The 19,543-nt window shown below is 43.6% G+C and overlaps 1 protein-coding gene across 1 annotated transcript in view; it reads right to left on the minus strand.

Annotated features, from left to right (window-relative positions):
* Positions 1-13,358, minus strand: part of Txk (TXK tyrosine kinase) — a 37,160-nt gene extending 23,802 nt beyond the window's left edge. The window contains exons 1-5 of the mRNA XM_026785278.1: positions 13,288-13,358; positions 12,055-12,157; positions 11,186-11,391; positions 8,186-8,251; positions 4,310-4,364 (exon numbers count right to left, since the gene is read on the minus strand). Of these exons, the coding sequence (XP_026641079.1) occupies positions 4,310-4,364; positions 8,186-8,251; positions 11,186-11,391; positions 12,055-12,157; positions 13,288-13,358 (501 nt within the window). The remainder of the gene's footprint in view (positions 1-4,309; positions 4,365-8,185; positions 8,252-11,185; positions 11,392-12,054; positions 12,158-13,287) is intronic.
* Between the last annotated feature and the right edge of the window lie 6,185 nt (positions 13,359-19,543).

Below are 19,543 nucleotides of genomic sequence, written 5' to 3' on the forward strand. Positions count from 1 at the left end.
TAGCATCAAAACCCATATGCCCACACAGCCCATTGACTCAGAGAACCTGAGAATCTGTCCCTACTGTTGCCCACGTGTCCAATGCGACCGTGGAAAGATTTGTTTTTATGTGTCATGATGATTCTGAGAGTGAGGAAAGCTAGGGATGCCAGAGAAAGCCTCCATATTTAAAACAGTTTATGAACAGACAGGCTGGCCGATGAAGACAAGTAGAAAATACATATAATCCAAAATAATTTTTTATCATTATGAGAATGGCAACTAGAGTGAGCGCAGAATAAAAAGATAGTTCGTAAATTTATAAGGAATAAGTAATATTCCCCTTACTCATTGCATCAGGAAACATTACGAATGAACCAATAGTAGAAGCTTACAAAATAGAACCACTAGCTTCATCGAGAAACAGGGGAGTATTTTTCTTGTAACCTTGGAGTAGGGAAAGCAGGTCTGCATTGATTCAGTTTATCAACCTCAACAAATACTTTGATAAATTCAAACATGCAAAATTCAAATGCTTAGAAAACGGCTGGAAAATTGAAAACCTGAAAGAAATATTGTCGTCACATGCCACAAAGGATTCGTTTCCTTAGCTATAGCTATAGAGATTCTGTAGCTTCTGAGAAATGCATTAAAAACCCTGTAGAAAACCAGGCAGAGAATATGAACAGTTACAACAAAGAAAAATCAAAGACGTAAAATGTAACATATGGAACATGCTTGTCATCTCTAAGCCAAGAGAATGAGTCAAATTCGCAGTGAGAGGAGGCAGCAGAGGAAAGATCCAGATGTTTCACACGATGTGCTGCCTGGAAAGACTGTGGGAAACAGCTGCTCCTGTGTTTCTGGTGGGTGTCTAGACCCCTTGCCACTCCTACAGGGCACTTGGAGGTCTACGGAAGTTAGAAATGTATATTCCTTTTGGCCTTGGGTTTCCATCTGGAGAGTTATTCTACAGAAAAACTCGTATAAATGGAAAGAGGGTGTGAGGGAAGAGAATTGGAGGCAACGCTGTTTTAGAAGTGAAAGAGAGTACATCTCACTTACTTTTCCATAATGAGCTATTGGTTTACAAATCACGATTGTGGTGGTTTGAAAGAAAATGACCTCCATTAGGAGATGTGGCCTTGTTGGAAGAAATGTGCCCCTGTCGGGGTGGAGCTTGAGGTCTCCTATGCTCAGGCTATGCCCAGTGTCACAGACTCCTGCTATCTGCAGATCCAGATGTAGAACTCTCAGCTCCTTCTCCAGCACCATGTCTGCCTGCATGCTACCCACCGTGATTATAATGGACTAAACCTCTGAACCATAAGCTAGGCCCTGTTAAATGTTTTCCCTTCTAAGAGTTGCCTTAGTCATGGTGTCTCTTCGCAGCGATAGAGACCCTAACTAAGACCGTGCCGAATCTAAACTAGAGAATGATATTCAGAGAGAGACGACTTGTGTACTGATGTCGGAAGACTCGGTGGGAAGAAACAGTGGTGTGTAGAAGAGTCTAAGCAAAAGGGGCCGAGGAGACAGACGGTTCAGTAGGGAAAACATGTGCTGTGCAAGCATGGGGATCTGAGTTTGGACCCCTAGCACCCATATAAATGCCAGGTATGTGTGGCAGCCTGCCTGGAATCCCAACACTTGGTAGGCAGAAGCAGGGAATTCCTGAAACAATCCCCCTAGCTTAACTAGACAAATCAGCAAATTCTGGGTTTAAGTGAGGGACCCTACCTTAAAATAGAATATAGAGGGCAACCAAGGACAATTCCAGATGTCAACTTCTGACATACATGCACAGTTCTTGTTAGGGATGTGGTCCCTGGTAGGTTTACCATACTCCAGCGGATGGCTTTACCCTGTGCATGTATGGGCAATTATTCTTAGCAGGTTATTTTTTAAAAAAGGATATGAGGTCGGAAGGGAGATGTGAGGAGAGATCTGGAAGGAGTTCGAAGAAGGGAGAGGTGAATATGACCAAAATATATTGTATACTTAGATAAAATTCTTCTAATAAATAGAAGTGTAAATTAGCATCTTACTTTTCTATTCCCACGACAAAATACCATGACCAAGGCAACTTCTAAAAGAAACCATTTAATTCGGAACACATAGTTCCAGAGGGCTAGAGTCCATGACCATCCTGATGCTGAACAGGGCATGGTGCTGGAGCAATAGCTGAGAGCTTACATCTCAACCACAAGCACAAGGCAGAAAGAGAAAGAGCTCACTAACAGTGTGGGCTTTTGAATCTTTAAACCACACCCCACACCAGTGACAAACCTCCTCCAGCAAGGCCAAACCTCCTGATCGTTCCTAACAAATTCCACCAACTGGGACCAGGCATTCAAATATATGAACCTTCTCATTCAAGCCACCACAACCAGTCAAATTGTTCTGAATCAAGTCTTGAAAATACCTAGCAATGTTAAGTCTGAGAATTCAGTGTGTACATGTGTATGCAAGATTCTTACAAGGAAGCTTATCACCCCAGTGTGCTGAACAGTAAGAAGCTGGAAACAACTGTAATGTTTATAAACATTGAACGGATTTTATATATGCATACAATGAAATATTAGATAATATGGTGATTCTAAATGTATACATATGAATAATTTTTTAAATCATAAGAATCCAAAGTCTTGGATAGTGGCTCATACCTATTATCCCAGAACCTGGGAGGTTGAGGCAAGAGGATTGCCTCAAGTTTGAGTCCAACCTGGGCTACACGTTGAAGCTTTGTCTCAAAAATAAGCAAGTATCAATGTATATGATCATCTTTATGTCAAGTGGTAAAATTATTTATGCACACATATAGATGATAAACATACAAAGAGAGGGAAAAATGAGAATGCATCCATCCTTGTGACTGCCTTTAGTGAATGTAGGGGAAATGATGGGGTGGGCTCCTGCTGTGCAATTTTAGACCCTTCAGAAACGTCAGGCAGCGAGCACAGTGGCAATGCCTGTAATCTGAACTTGGGAGTTAGAGGAAGGAATATCACAAATTAAATATTAGTCTCAGTTATGAGGTGAGTTTGAGGTTAGCCTGGGCTATGTGAGGCACTATCTTAAACAAAGGAAAACAGAAAACTGAAGAAAAAAACCACTCAGGGTCAAGTTTTTAACATGACATGAGTATGGCAGGCATGTGGGCTCTTCCATAACTCTTTGGTCTTGTCTTCAGCAATATGAGACCCTCCAATTACAGGATCTCTTGCGCCAGACGTACACATTCCTGGTTATTCAGATCATGTGACCTATATAATCTTGTTTATTGCAAAGCTGCTTCCCCCTCTTTCCCTCCTTTAATTTTCCAGGGTGGAGCTATTGATTTTCCGAGCTTTCTTCAGCAAGCAGACCTGTCACCTGAGGTCAGGTCTTGGTCCCCCATCTTCCACATGGCCCCCTAGTTTAGAGTGGGTCTTTGCTGGGTCACTGCTGACATGGATTTTCTTTTATGTACCAAACTGACTCTCATTCACATTTCTAGAGTCTCAGCATCTGAGGCCGGCACAGAATGACACACTTCCTCTCCAGGTCTGGGTTTGACACTTCATTTCCCCGCAGTTACCCTGCGCTGACGTTGGAAACTTAGACTCTCCACTGTTTTGACTTGATTTGACCTAAATGAGCAGTTTTGATCTGAATTTAATATTTTAACCACACTCTTGCCTCTTTGTTCCTAAAGACTAAAGAAACCAGCCCTGCAGAGCTCTCTATATTTGTGTTTTTCATGAGCATAAGCAGAGGTCACAAGGTGAGAGGCTCTGTTGTGCAGAGGTCATATGGCGATGGCGGTGTTCTCAACCTGTGGGTATGACCCCTGTGGGTCTAATAACCCTTGCACAGGGGTTGCCTAAGACCATCGGAAGACACAGATATTTACATTACAATTCATAACAGCACCACAATTACAGTGATGAAATAGCAATGAAAATAATTGTATGGTTGGGGGTCAGCACAACATAAGGAACTACATTAAAGGGTTGTAGCATTAGGAAGGCTGAGAACCACTGTCAGATGGGTACCTCAGATACAGACTCCACGGAGAGAATGCATGTTGAATGGAAGAGTCTGAAGTCAAGATTATTTCAAGAGAAACACATTTCTGAAATCACAGTGGCAGTCCGTGAACAGGCAATCTTATGTGAATATGCCTGACTTTTGACTTATAAACATGTGCAGCGGGAGTGAGTTTGCAATGGTATTTTAAGATCAGAAAGAATAGGAATACAGCTTTTTGAAGGACTACAGTCTTCATCATAGACTTTTCAGCATTCCTAGAAATATTCACGGGCTATTTCTGGACACACTGAATTACCTCTTGCCTCAGTAGGCGTTCCGTCTGGTTTCTTGTAATGTTCTTATGATACCATCTGGAAAATTAACAAAGAACATATTTTAACTTTATGGGAATTTTTATTCAGGAAAAAACACTCTAATTCCTTCATCTTAAAGTCTTCATTTAGAATTTAGTTTAGAAAGCTCTAGCTTAAATTCAGATAAATAACAATGTTCTATTATGTTGCCAATTTACCAAGGTCAATACATTTTTTTTTCTCATTTCAAGCCATTCTATAGTTCATTCTACCACAGCTCACATCACCCTTCTGACCCACACGGTACTTATTATAACTTTGCATGATTTAACATTGTATAAAATTCCATGAAAAAAATATGAAGCTAAGAAGTTATCTTCAGGGACTGGAGAGATGGCTCAGCGGTTAAGAGCACTGGCTGCTCTTCCAGAGAACCCAGATTCAATTCCCAGCACCCACATAACAGCTCACAACTGTCTATAACTCCAGCTCCAGGGGATCTGACACCCCCACACCAACGCAATAAAATAAAATAAATAAATTATTTTTTAAAAAAGACGTTATCTTTAACACGTGCTTAGTTCTGTGAACAAACTAAAATACAGCCATTTCCATATCTTTATTTCCCCTCAGAAAGTTCCAGTCTGCATGTTTTTAGAGATGTTAGGTCCCTTTCCAAAGTGAAACCCACCCTGACTTATCTAATTCTCCTTAATACATCCCCGCTCCCCCAATATAGTTAGTACTTGACAGAGTTTATAGACGGGGACAGCCCACCCACAATCCTGACCCAACTGCCTCTCTTATCTCTTCCCTCAGCACTGTCTCCCCTGATTCACTAAGCCACGCTGGGATTCTTTCTCTTCTGATAGCAATAAGCACCCTTCCTCCACCTTCAATCCCTGTTTTCTCTGCATCCAACATGTCATTAGGTGACCAGACATCAGAACGACACACAGTACGCACAAGCAAATAACACTATGTGGAAAGCGTGTTGTTTGATACGACCAAGCTGAAGCAGTAGTGTACAGAAAAAGAGGAAAACTGTCAAACAAGGAAGACAGAAAGGTCGAGAAATTTGCAACTTCAAAACAACATATTAACAAAGAGCTTTAAACGTATCTGAATATTACTGCTTTGTGGAGAGAAAAAGTCAACGTTACACATGAACTGAGTCACCATGGACGGGCCAGAGGTGGCTAACTTTTTGAAAAGCCTGAAAGGATGGAGTCTCTCAGTACGTGGACTTCCCCTACCACCTGGTGGTGGGAAACTGCCTCAAAATCTGGATGGTCGGCTACCTAAACCTAATTTAATTAACCATGACTGACTATACCCAGTTTGTTAATACAAATCAGATGTATCAGGAAATCTAATTGACTGGCCTTATAAATAGGACTAAATATTAAGGTATATTTAGTAAGTAAAATTTGATTTACAGTGATTCTTCTTATTTATTTAAATTTATGAATAATTTATTAAGACCAGCCTGTTGAATTTGAAAGATTGCGGAAAACTGTGATAGTACAACGGACTATTGATAATTTAGGTGTGTGTTGAGAACCAAAGCAGCCATCAATCTTTCTACACACCAATGTCCCCTGAAATAACAGAGGTCCCCCATCATCTTTCAAACTGCCTCCTACCACCCTGAGAGCTCTTGTCACGTTCTGATAGACATCATCCCTATCCCAACTCTTCTGCCTCCATCCATCACTTCCCCTGTTTTCTCCTGTGATTCCTATAGTACTCTTTAGAATAACAATTTAGTGCTATAATTTAGAATTATATATTTGTTTTTATATCTAAAATTGTTGAAAGTCCCTTTTCTCCACTACTTGTAAGCTCCATTAAGGCAAGAAGGGTTCCGTGTGTTCTAAATTGTACCCCTAGGGCCTAAAGTGGCTGATATCAGATACATCCCTGGTATACATTAATGGGATTGAACACGTAATGGGATCCAGGTGCTGAAGTAACAGAGGCATAACTGATCACCTGTAAAACTAGATCGAGTGGGCCAAACTCCAAAGGACTTCCCCATTACCGTCATATGTTTACTATGCTCCACGTGAGGTTGTGTCCCCACTTTTTGGAGCATCCAGAGGCAGTAGGCAGTGCCGCTCCTGCACTCAGCACCTCCACCTATGACGGTCCTTTTGTTATAGTCATCATAAAAGTGGATGGCGCGTACTAAGTGACCCATATATTCTAGTGATTAGTGACGGTAACTATTACATTCCTATTTTAATGCAGCAGTTTAAAATTTTAGGAATAAAATTTAGTGAGTAGTCCTAAGATTTGAATCCCCAAAAAGCTTGATTTTAAAATGTATGTAAATCAGAGTCCAAAGAAATTAAGTGGAAATTCTGTTTTGTTGGGTTTTCTCTTTTGCGGGGAGCATTGAGGCAGGGATTTTCTGTGTAGCCCTAGATGTCCTGGAGGCTGGCCTCAAACTCATAGAGATCCACCTGCCTCTGCCTCCTGAGTGCTGGAATTAAAGGTGTGTGCCTAATACCAGAGTTGACCAATTTAGAGGATCCAAACTCTACAATGCAAACAGCCTTAAACCAGAGTCTTGGCTTAGTCTAAACAAAGGAAGCAATGAGCAAAAGCTCTGACTGAAAGAAACAAAAGTACCATAGCCGAGAGTCTGTTCAGTAACCACCAGACTCTTGTCACACAGGTCACACATGTCTGCTTTGATCTTCTGGAAAATCCGAACTTGAACAAAGATATGAAAAAAGTCCTACTTTTCCTAATTATTCTGGGTTGATTTTCATACCCAGTCTCCTCTAAGCTAGGCTTCTTTTGCTGGTCAGCTTCAGCACAGGGGAGCAGCGAGACCCTATGGGGCAGGCTTGAGTGAGTGACCATAAGCGGATATGAAACTGTTTTCTAAGGGAGATGATGGCTTAGTCCCCTGAATGGGGTGGAGAGTGGAGAGTGGAATCTCAGGCCAAAGGGTCAGGTCAACAGAAAGAACATTCGAGGCAGAAAAGACTGAAGGCAATTTGTGATGGAACTGAAGAGCATGGTGGGAAGGAGGAAGAGACAGCCAACAGAGCTGTCTGGGAAAGCCATGCTAGATGTTCCACGTGCTCTATGATCGTCTTCATCTATGAAGGCCTGCATTATTCACCAAAAATTTCAAAACTGGAGTCATTTTAGAGAAAGGTGTATTTAACCTTGCCTAAAGTAGAGGCAAGGCCAAGGAAGCTTGCTCCGTTGTATTTGATGTCTGGTGTCATACTGGCACCTGTTGGAAGCATATGCTAATTGCAAGATAAGTACCAAGGGAGGAGGGGCCATGAATTCAAGCTGTCCAGGTCAAGCACTTTGGACCTATAACTTAATCTGCTGGCCTTACTTTTTCACCTGAAGAGCAAGGATCTTCGAAGCCATTGCTCAGACCTTCCTATTTCAACGCTATAATGACTATCAAAAAGAGGGGAAGCTTTTTAAAGCATAAATTGGATAAGCAGACTTAAAGTTCTTGTGAACAGTATAATCAGCCTCCCTCTTGTCCTCATGTATTTCTAAAAAGATCAAAACTGGAGCCAGCGTCTAAAACTGGCCTGTGTCGACTGTCGGTCTCAATCTGTCATTCTGAAGAGCAAACGTTCAATGTAGGACATGCAGTACCACGCGTGTATCAGTGTCTCTAAAGCGTGGTTGTGCCAAACAAAATAAACACAAGCTTAAGGAGGATTCTTAGAAGCAGCCGAGGTAAAAATCAGAGGTCTCCCTATTGCTAAGGTTACCGAATGTGTTAGTTTCCTTTTCTTTTACAAACCTGAACTGTCTATACTTCAAAGTTCCCAGCAAGTCCCTGATTGTCATAGGTTAATCACATTGCAGGCTTGGGAGGGGGCACTTACTCGTATATTTCTAAATTGGTGACTCTGTTTTCTGTCACGTAGTTGCTTGGGATTAAGCCTTCATTCCTACAACACAAAACAATACAAAACTCAAGATGGGAGGTCTGTAACATTACCATGACATGTCTATAATTACTTCCCCAATGATGACATCCCCAAAGATGTAGGGGGAAATCAAAAGCATTTTACTCATTAAACTGTTAAAAGAATAAAAATATTTTTCATTTCCAACTCCACAAAAATCTCTATATAATATATACTAAGATCCTAACTTATAAATTAGCTATTTTAAGAGATTTTATGACCATATTTCCTTTTCTTCCCTTCTTTCCTTTCTTCCTTCTTCCTTCCTTCCTTCCTTCTTTCTTTCCTTCCTTCCTTTCTCTTTTGAAATAATCTCCCCAGGTAGCTCAGGCTAACCTCAAATCCCAGGTCCTCCTGAGTTACCTCAAAAGTTACAGGGTTGCAGGCTGGTGCCATCAAGCCCAGCTCCACTATGCATTTTCAAAGGAAAGTGGATGCAGCTCTGAGTTTCATCTTAACGTGCACTGTTCAGTGGAAAGAGCGTGGGTAAGCTGAGGGCTGTGCCATTGGCCTCACTGTAGACAGACTATTGAAAGGCCTTGGATTTAGAAAAGAAGCCATTAGCTTTTTATTTTATAGTTAAATTCACAGAGTTTATAAAACACTGCCAAAATTCTGTTTTGTCAATGTTGGGTCAAAATGGTACCCTATTAAGCCAGGCGGTAATGGCGCACACCTTTAATCCCAGCACTCGGGAGGCAGAGGCAGGTGGATCTCTGTGAGTTCGAGGCCAGCCTGGTCTGGAAGAGCTAGTTCCAGTACAGGAACCAAAAGCTACGGAGAAACCCTGTCTTGAAAATAAAATTAAAAAACAAAACAAACAAACAAAAAAATGGTACCCTATTTCTCCACCCAAAGGGCAGGCCAACTGACCCATCAAAAATTGAGTCTTGGCCCAGCTCAACCTGGAGGATTTCTTGTGGTCAGATAAAAGCTAGCATTCTCCAGGAACTAACACAACTGGTTCCCACCTGTCAAAAGGAGTCATTTCTCTTACCTCTGGCAGAAGTGGCCACCTGTAGTTGCTATCAAAGACCATAGCTGCCTCCAGGGTTCCTCAGGATCACAAACACCTGCTACACATTTCAAGATCCATACGTGGGCCTTGCATTCTGGGCCTTCTTACTTCCTTAGGATTCCTTCCTTTAAGATACCTGTTTGTTTTCTATAATGTCAAGGTTTCCTCCCATCTTTCACTATATTATCTATCTATCTATCTATCTATCTATCTATCTATCTATCTATCTATCTATCCATCCATCTATCCATCTATCTATCTCATCTATCTATATCATCTATCTATCCATCCATCTATCTCGTCTATATTTATATCATCTATCTATCTATCATTTATCTGCCTGTTTATATAATCAATCTGTCTATCATCTTTCACTAGCTACTTTCTCTTTCTCTCTTTCTCTCTCTAACTATGCTATATTCTCTCTCTCTCTCTCTCTTGCTATCTTGCTGTGTCCACTATTTTACCCCACTTCCCTAGCCCTGGCCATCTCCAGCCTGCGGGCCATGTTCAGTCTGCTTCCTTTTCTCTCTGCTCTTTCATATCAACAATAAATGCTTTAACCATACCATGGAGTGGCCATGTTGGCAGTTTCTTTACTGAACCCCTCACATACAATCACTACTTCCAACTAGTCTCTTTTCTGCACCTAACTCCACTGTCTAGTTGGTGATCCTTTTCAATGAGCTATGCTCACATGTTGAAATATGTGGTGTTGTTCATAGATTTAATTTACAGAGAAGTTATCACACGTCAAGGCTTGTTCTACCACTTACTTTCAGTTTGTCAGTAATGCATCTTGGTTGTCTTTTGGTCATTTCAAGAGATAAAAGGACAGGAAAAAGAGAACTCCTGGCCTCCCCACTGACAGGTATCATATCTGCAGTTTCCATATCTAGGGCAGGATGACTATTGCTAGGCATTAGGAACTTCCCCACTTGAACCCCACCTTATAGGAATAGTCTGACTTGAGTCCAAGACCGTGCTCAAAGATTGCTTTATGGCACTGCTTATTATGGAGGAGGGGCCAAACTAAAATGTGTATACATTGTAGAAATTTAAAGTAATGGACCTTAGTAGTTCCTACTTTTTTATTGATTTTATTGAGCTCTACATTTTTCTGCTTCCCTCCCTGCCTCTCCCCTCCTCTTCAACCCTCCCCCAAAGTCCCTATGTTCTCAATTTACTCAGGAGATCTTGCCTTTTTCTACTTCCCATGTAGATTAGATCTATGTATGTCTCTCTTAGAGTCCTCATTGTTGTCTAAGTTCTCTGGGATTGTGATTTGTAGACTGGTTTTCTTTGCCTACTTTTAGCTTAGTCACTATGATACCAACTGATTATTATAAGTCTTCCTTGATAGATTTCTACTTTACACACTGAGACCGAATCTCTCAATGATTTATATGTTCCTCAGGTCTGCTAGTCTGCTAGCCAGCTAGCTCCTGGAGTTCTCTTCTTGGCCTCTCTCGAGTGCTGGGGTTACAGGAGGCCCACCAGGCTCTCTAGACTTCAATGTGTGTTCTAGGGATCCAGATTCTCGTCCCCACCTTTGTGACACAAGCACTTTATGGAGTAAAGCCAACTCCCCAGTCCTTATTTATTATTCCTATTCTACAAGTAAACCCCTTGGCAGTGATCCCCAGGACACGCAGGGTCAAGTGATAGCATGGGTGCAGGGGAGGGGAGGGAGAGGCAGGGGCGTTGTGGAGGCAGATGCCCAAAGTCATTGTATTTTACTGTTCTCTTACAAACAGGGATGCAGAGACTGTTTTACCCCGTGCAGAACAAAGAGTTAAGATCATGGAGATGATGACCTACTGCGCAGGGTCTCCCCTTGCATCCTGAAGCCTTCGGAGGTTGAGGAAAGATTAATAAGGATTTAGCCATCTTCTCACCCAAGACGGTCCCTGGCCTTCCACCAGTGAGGATCACACCTCTCCAATATCAGGTATTCCTCTGCTCTCTTCAGTGCCAAATTGCAGGGCTCCCGGGGCATGAAATCATATAGAGCCTTGACCTTGATCCTCTCTTCAACAAGCACTGAGAGCGGGAGGGGAGGCAGCGGCTTGCGTTTTGAGGGTTGCGCCCCTCCTCTGTTGGACTGTAAAAAGAATTACGGTTTTAGTCATTTGTACCAAAAAAACAGAAAACAAAACAAAAACCAAAACAGGACATATGCATCTGCCTCCATCTCCCTTCTACCCAGCTCCACCAGTCCACCCAGGCAGAAACCAGGGCCATGTGCTGCGAATGACTGACGGCTGTATAGCATCAGGAGACACTTGTCATTTTGTGACTTTTTGAAATCACAGATTCTCTTGACAGCATGGCTTTGGAGTTTCGTACATCATGATTCTCAAAAGATGACTTACCCTGAAAGAGTTTCATTTGGCTTTAGTGATTGTTCGCCTGCGAGAAGAGAAGCCCATACCCTCCCCACCTCCCGCCCTTCCCTGTGCTGTAAGCTTGTGTCTTGGAGGAGCGCTTCACCCTCCAGGCTGCTGTCTCTCCTCATCTGGAATTTAACCCTCAACCCAAGATGGCAGAGCCACAGTGTCTTTCCCCACTGTCTTGTTTCAAACTCTATCTTTAAGTCTAGCGGAGTAGACTAGACTTAACTGGATTTCACCCTTACTTTCTTCTAGAACACTTATTGAGCTCTTACTGTGTACGGATCCTGATTTGAAGTTTTGGGCATGGCCACAAGCAGGACCTCCCCAGGGAGCTTGCCTGTGGGGGGACTCCCTGTGGAAATAATACTCACTTGCTTTTTGCTCTTCAACTTGTCGAGCCATGGCCTGTGACGCTGGGAATAACTTTCTGCAGGTTCTTCGTTTTTGCTGAGGCTTATCTGTGTTCTTACTTGTCTAGCATCAAAAAGCAATCATTTTACAAACAGTTCATAACAAGGGTATTCCCCAGTCCTTCCGAGTCTTTCAGAGATAAAGCAATCTGTGTGCCCTTTTTTTGAGAAAGATAACTTTCTAGTTCTAACTCCTCGAGCACATTCTGAACTACAACTCTAAGGATTTTGGTTTCTGAATCCAGAAGTCAGAAAAGAGAAGTGAATTCAGAGTTGTTTTTGAAATAAAGTTGCAAGAATGTGTCATGTGCCCTGAGTCCTATAGTTTTGAGAGGTCTAAAACTCTAGTCAATCCAGCAAACACTCTGAGTCAGGCAGCGTGCGAAGCGCTTCCCAGTTTCCTCCCTATCACCTCTGGTTACACAAGTACAGGGTGAATGATTAAGAACGCAAGTGTAGCCAGGCAATGGTGGCCCATGCCTTCAATCCCAGCACTCGGAAGGCAGAAGCAGGCAGAAGAACTCTCTGTGAGTTCACAGAGCAAGTTCCAGGACAGCCAGAGCTGTTACACAGAGAAACTGAGTCTTGGGGGGTGGGGGAACACATGTGCACCCTAACTCCGATATTTCATGCTGTGGCCTCAGACAAAACAAAGCAACCTCTCTGCGCCTTGGTTTTTCCTCATCTATAAAGCAAGGATTATAAAGGAAAACGCCATGGGAGGTTCTGAGAGCTATGTGAAGGAATAAAAGCAAACCTCGTAGAAGAGCGATTATCAAGTGGCTGAGACATGATGCCTCGAGTTAATTCTTACACAGTCACGTACCAAAGCAAGACTTGTGTTGTGAGTGTTATCATTAAGATAGGATTCTTGTGCTTAAGGGGAAAAATTACTGAGGGGAACACAGACATATAAAACAAACAAACAAACAGATGAGGACAGAACCATGCCACATTCTGTGGGAACACACAGAAGTGAGTATGTGCAGGGTGGTGTGGGGGGGGGGATGGAGGACAAGCGCGCCCTTACAATTTAACTCAAGTCTTTAAGAAATTGAACTGAGCCGATCAACAGGGACCCAATGGGAAAAAACTTCCCAGACAGAAGCAAGAGACCCAGACAGGAGACTCAACAGACAGTCAAGACACTGCATTAACCCCGTTTCCCAGAAACTGCCCTTGCGGCCGACTCACCTCTTTTGCATGGAGCAGCAGCAGCAGCAGCAGAGAACAGACTGGAAGGTGCTATCTAAAAAGGAGATCATTGTCAGTGTTAGGAAGCCATGGGTCCATGACAGGGGGTAGCTGAAGCTGGCTGGGCTCCGGATAAGAGCGGGGAAACCATGACTGTTCAGAAACAAAGGAACATCACAACCCTCTTCAGCAGTGGAGACAAAAAAAAAGTTACTGGCACCTGACCAGTGTGGTTTCCCTTCTCAGGCTCTTTTCTCTGGCCTGGTTTCTGCATTTCCTTTGTCATGAGTGATCAGTGGTCACTATACTCTATTGCTTTTGTCATGGTTAGTGTTGGCCATCAGTACAGAAGAATGGGTTTCCAGAAACAGTGAAGTCTATTAGAAGGAGTTTGAAGTTAGGACCACCACAGTTTTTAGAAGGCTTTAAAAAATGAAAACTAAACCCTCTACTTCACTACAGAGAGCTAGTAAACTTAATCTTTGTCTGACTTTAAATTAGACCACCCATCTCTTGGCCTATTAGTTTTCCTAGTTCCTGATTAGCAAGCCAACTAGTTTGCCATTGCCCATGAACCCGTCTGTTAACGGTTCAGGCTAACTCTTTCCCTCGGCGAGCAAACTTGGGCTCCCTGAAGTCTCGGGGGGCCTTTCTTTCAGTGTTAATTTCTAAACTGCTTCTGAATGAGATACTCACACACCTCTTTCCTTAGCGCACAGAGAACTGACTGTGACCCCACTGGTAGCGGCTAAAGGATAAGAGCCATTATGTCTCCTGGGGGCTCCTTCCATAATGCCACTTCCATGTTACTAGGTAATGCCTATAAGCTCCGTTTTGCAATTCCTTGAGCCAGAGAAGTCCAGGCTCATGAGAGACAGTTTGAATTATGTAAGTATTAGATTCACGATCAAGAATCTAGGCTTAGAGCTGGCGCTATGGCTCAGCAGGTAAGAGCACTGGGTGCTCTTCCAGAGGACAGGGTTTGATTCCCAGCATACACACAGTGATTCACAGTTATCTGCTATTCCAGTCCTGAGGCATCTGGCACACTCTTCAGGCCTCTGTGGGCCTCTGTAGGCATCAGACACAAATATGGTACATAGAAAACAGACACCCAGATACATAAATAAAATGAATTGAAAATTAAATGTTAGAGATTTATTTATTTAAAAAAAAATCTAGTTGTACCTATCCTTAGCTGCTGCCAAAGTGAGGAAAACCCTGAGGCCATGTTGGAGTGAGGTCCTCCCTCTGTCCAGTGATGGCCCACACCATGGCTCATCTGCAAGCTCATCTTGCTGCTTCTTGTGTGGTGATGAAGTAGCCCTTACAGAGACTAAACCATCCCCCTCATTAAAGTAGCTGCTGGTGTCAACATTGAACCCTTTGGGCCTGGTTTGTTTGCAAAGGCCTTCTTCAGTGTTGACATTGGGACCCTCAGATAGTAATGTTGGAGCTCATAGACCTCCTCCAGAGGCTACAGCGGTTAGCGTTCCAGGGGCTGGCGCTCCAGAGACTGGCGCTCCAATGGTTAGTGGTTCAGAGGCCAGTGCCTCACCAACCACAGGTCCAGGCCCCTTTAATGCTGCTGACCCAGAGAAGAAAGTGGAAGCCTCAAAGGAAGAACGTGATGATGCCATGGGCTTCCGTCTTTTTGACTACATGTTTTTTGAAACAAAAAGCTGGACTCATAAAAGACTGTGGGAACCAGTCCTCACTATCAGCTGTAGTTACTTTTCAAATAGAAAGTGGTTAGCAGCAAAGTTCAGAAACAACTCCAAATTCCTGGGATTTTTCAAAAGTTCCATGTAGACAGAACCTGATCAGCGACAATTTGAGAAGTTCCTAAGTAGGTTGTTTCCATGAACCACATTTTCCCTCATTCTCAATGTGACCAAATGAATTTTAGTTCTGACTTTGAATCTGCCTTCTGGATCTACCACTAGGATAGCAGATACCACCCTAGACAGGACTCCCACAGGGAGAAGCATTTGCTGGGTGTGGTTTCACACCTTTAACTGTCTGGAGGCAGAGGCAGGTAGGTCTCTGAGTTCAAGGCCAACCTGATTTACGTAGCAAGTTTCAGGCCTTAAAGATACCCTATGTTTAAAAAAGATTTAAAGAATTGTTTATTTAGTGGTGTGTGTGTGTGTGTGTGTCCGTGCCCAAGGAGCATAGAAGCTAGCATTGGATCTTCTGGAGCTGGAATACAGGCACTTATAAGCCGTACAACGTGTAGCATTGGATCTTCTGGAGCTGGAATACAGGCACTTATAAGCCATACAACGTGGGTGCTGGGAGCCTGACTCTGGTTCTTTGTGAGCGTATCAAGTGCTCTCAACTACTGAACCATTTCTCCGGGCCCATAAAAGAGCTGCTTAGAAAGGTATCCATCACAGAGCAATAGAAAGGAGGAAAGGGACCACGGAGATATGCGAGGTGCTACCCTTAGGTGGCCTTTTCTGTCGCTGTCTTTAAGCTAAAAGGCCGAGGAGAAAGAGAGAAAGCGAAGTGGGAGAGAGGTCACCTCGTTCCCAGCTTCTGCGATCTGACAATCTGATCTTAAGGGACACAGATGGCTCCAAGCATTTCCCCTACATTTTCCACCGGCCTTTCCTCACCGCAATCCAACCAGAAACCAGACGGTTTAAAATCATGTTACTTGAACCCTTCCGCACTCCCCCACGTGCCCTTGCCACGCCACAGTAGAAAAGAGACAGAGGTGGTGGAGCCATGGCGGAGCTTGGCTACCATATTTAACTCCTACCGTACCTGTATTCACATCATTACAGATTTGCCTTTCTCTGATTTAGACTCAGCCGTTGCACACTCACTGAACCGCTGACACGCTGGGTGTGCAGTTAGGAACTCTAAAGTCTAATCCCTGACACACCCCTTAGCAGGCCCCATTGCTTGTTCTATGACTTGTTCTGACTTAGTTACTTTCTCTTTTCTTTTCCTGCAACCAAGAAGCATCTGAAGGCTTAAAAATAAAATTCGTTTTCTCCTTCCTAAAGATCTTGAGTATGTCATGTGACCGGATGTTCAGATCCCAGCTGCTTCTGTCAATTTTCATCAGTTTTGTATGACATTTATATGAGCAAACTGCCAAAAGAAAGAGAGAGAGATGGACAGATGGACAGGCCACTCCTCAGAGGGAGACGACATTAGCCCTTCAGAACTCCGTCTGCTTCGGAGAAGTGACCCCGACTGGCATGCTGACCCATTTACTGCACGGTTGCTGTAGAGCCTCACGAGATCTGTGTCTGTTCAGTCCAGGAGATAAGTACGTATAGGTTAAAGAAATGAGGAAAGCAGGTCAGTATGGGACAGCCGTGAGAAAGTGCCACGTCCAAGGTCGATTAGAGGTATTGTGATTCAAACCTTTTACCGGCATTCCCCTCCCTTTATCTCTGCTTTCTCCTTCTCATTGGACCATTTCTGTCCGTACAAACACTCTGTCCATCCACCACTGTCGCAGAACAGAGGGCCCTGTAGCCATATTTCCTACACCAGTTTTACTCCTTTAGTGGTCAAATCTGGAAAAGAATAGCCTGTACTTGTTGCTGCTGGTTGCTCTCCTATCTTCTCTTTCTTCTGAAACACTGCTCTAAACATGGACACACACCGTGAAATCCAGGGGTCCGTTCCAAGCGGTCTCACACGACCTGTAACTGTGGCCCTGTGCCTCCTTATGCTTGTTCTAGGCTTCTTTATCTACCTCTCTGGCCTCTTCATCTTGGACGGCCTCCAAAGCCTTTGTTCTTGGCCTCATCCCCTCCTTTGATGGTTTCATTTCCTCTGGTGGCTTAAAAAGACTCCTCATCACCTCGTGACCCACAGATGCACACACCCAGCCCAGTTCTAATGTGCTCCAGCTGGACACAGCCAAACAAACTTCAAACTCCCCATTTGGATGTCTAGGAATCACCTCGACTGTATGTTGAGATGTAATCTGAGCTCTTTTTCTTCCTCCCTTCCCCATCTTTCTCCACCCACCCTTCTCCATCTCATCAAAAGCGGTCCTCTATTCCCAGTGGCCCGGGTCAATGACGTCATCTTCGGCCCACCTCTTTCTCTCATGCCACTGTGGCAGGAAAGCACCTGCCTTGAAAACAAAGTGGATTTAGTGACACATATCTGTAATACTGGCACTCGCGGGATTGAAGCAGGAGGATGGCCGTGAGTTCAAAGCCAACATGGGCTACATAGTAAATATAATGCAAGCCAGGGATACATAGCAAGACCCTGACTTAAATGGAGGGTGTGTGTGTGTGTGTGTGTGTGTGTGTGTGTGTGTGTATGTGTGTGTGTGTGTGTGTATACATGCACATGTACTCATGGGTGCACACATGCATGTATCTCCAAGAATTTCAGTATTTCAGTTCTGGAGATGGATCATGCTTAAAAGTGTACAACAATGTAATTGTATTTAATGCTACTGAAAATAGTTAAAACAGTGAGTTTTCTTCAGAATCTTGCTATAGCTTGCATCTTGACTATCCCACCAAAGTCTGGGAAGTGCAGGCCTGATTCTATCTGTGGTATTGCTGAAATACGCTGTAGGTAGAGAGGAGGGGACCTAGGGGGAAACTAGGCATTTGGGAGTGTATTCTTGAAATAGTTATCGGAACCTCAACCCCTCCTCTTCCTTTCTCTTTAAAGCTGACTAACATACTTCCCCTCCCCATAGACAAATAACACCCCACCACCACACATACAGCCCCCCCTCCCGTCTCATCTGTGACTGCTGTGGCCAAACCGCTGTTATCTCACCTGGTGGCTTCCTATTTGCACCCTGACCCCTCTACAGTGTGTTCTCAGCACAGTGGCCAGAGCAACCTCTTTTTGAACCCGTCAGACCCTGTTACTCTTTGTCTGCTGTCCATTGTTCAGAGTTGCAGTCACCATTCTCACGGTAGCCTAGGAAACCCTCCGTGATCGGCCTCCTTTGGTCCCTCACCTCTCCACCGGGTTCCTGCTCACTTCCCTCCAGTCCCCAGCCCCCCCCCCCACCGGCTTCTGCAGCACATCAGGCCAGCTGTGGACGCGGACTCTTGGCTTTGGTTTAGCCCCAAGTGTCTTCCCTCAGGCTCGGCCGCATCAGGGCCCGGCAGTCCCTCCAAGCCTTTGCTCACATCTCGCCTTGAAGTATGCTACTCTTACCGCCAGCTGGGGCAGCACCCAGAAACTTCCTCCTCTGCTCTGGCTTCTTTTCTTCCTTCCATTCATTCTCTCCTTTTCACATACTATGCAATTTACTTTTTTCTTTTAACTTTCTGCCTTCCCTTTAGAAAGTCAGCAGAGGGTTTTTTTTTGTTTGTTTGTTTGTTTTTCCTATTGGGCTTATAGTTATTTCCCAAGAGACTAGAACAGTTCTTCAGAAATGTAATTGGTAAATATTTTTTTGGATAAGTGAATGAGTGAATGTGTTTGAAGGAGCATCAAATTGTAAGCTTACTGAGAACATGTCTCGGGGCTGGCAAACTGTCCTTGGCAACTGAGTACGGATACAGACGGAAACAGTGAGCTCTGAAGACACAGAAGATTAGGGTGTGAACATCTTTGAAGCAGAGGAGGCCCAGGCCTGAGGACTTTCCTCTTTGTTGAGGTGTGTTGTGAACAGATAGTAGAGAGGGACCATTAGAAAGACTAAGGTATGGCTGACTGCTCTCAGCCGAGAAACATAGGCAATGGTGTAGTCAGGTATGCTAGGACCATGTCTGGCCTCGCTTTTTAAATCTGACCTAAAATATTTAATGTAATAAAAGCTAAGACTAGTCACTTTACATGGTTTCTATATTTTCCTATTACCAAAATGTTTAAACTTTAAAAATCTATAAATTAAAAGAAGACAAACCCAGAAAGTCAAACAAGGCTATGATTAGGTAGGCAGCTGTTCTAGGACTTTGTACAAATACATGATTTTTAGTGATGAATACGAGCCGGTTTTATTTCTTTAATTCATCTACCATCTTATGCTTTTATGATCCATCTTCTCCATTACCCTCAATAAGAAACCCACCTGTTGTTTCTGCTCCCTGATCTTCTCATGTCTGTCAGGCCACCACAGAAACTTAGGGTTCTTTTCTAGACCCATCTGTATAGCCAATCGGCCATCACTCTGTTCCCTTCCTGTATAGCCAAATGGTCATCAGTTAGTCTGTCCTATCCTGTAAAACCAATTGAGCCATCAATCTGTCCCATCCTGTATAACCAACCGGCCATCAGTCTGTCCCATCCTGTATATCCAATC

This window comes from Microtus ochrogaster, linkage group LG1 (assembly GCF_000317375.1).
Source record: "Microtus ochrogaster isolate Prairie Vole_2 linkage group LG1, MicOch1.0, whole genome shotgun sequence".
In the NCBI taxonomy this organism is placed as follows: Eukaryota; Metazoa; Chordata; class Mammalia; order Rodentia; family Cricetidae; genus Microtus; species Microtus ochrogaster.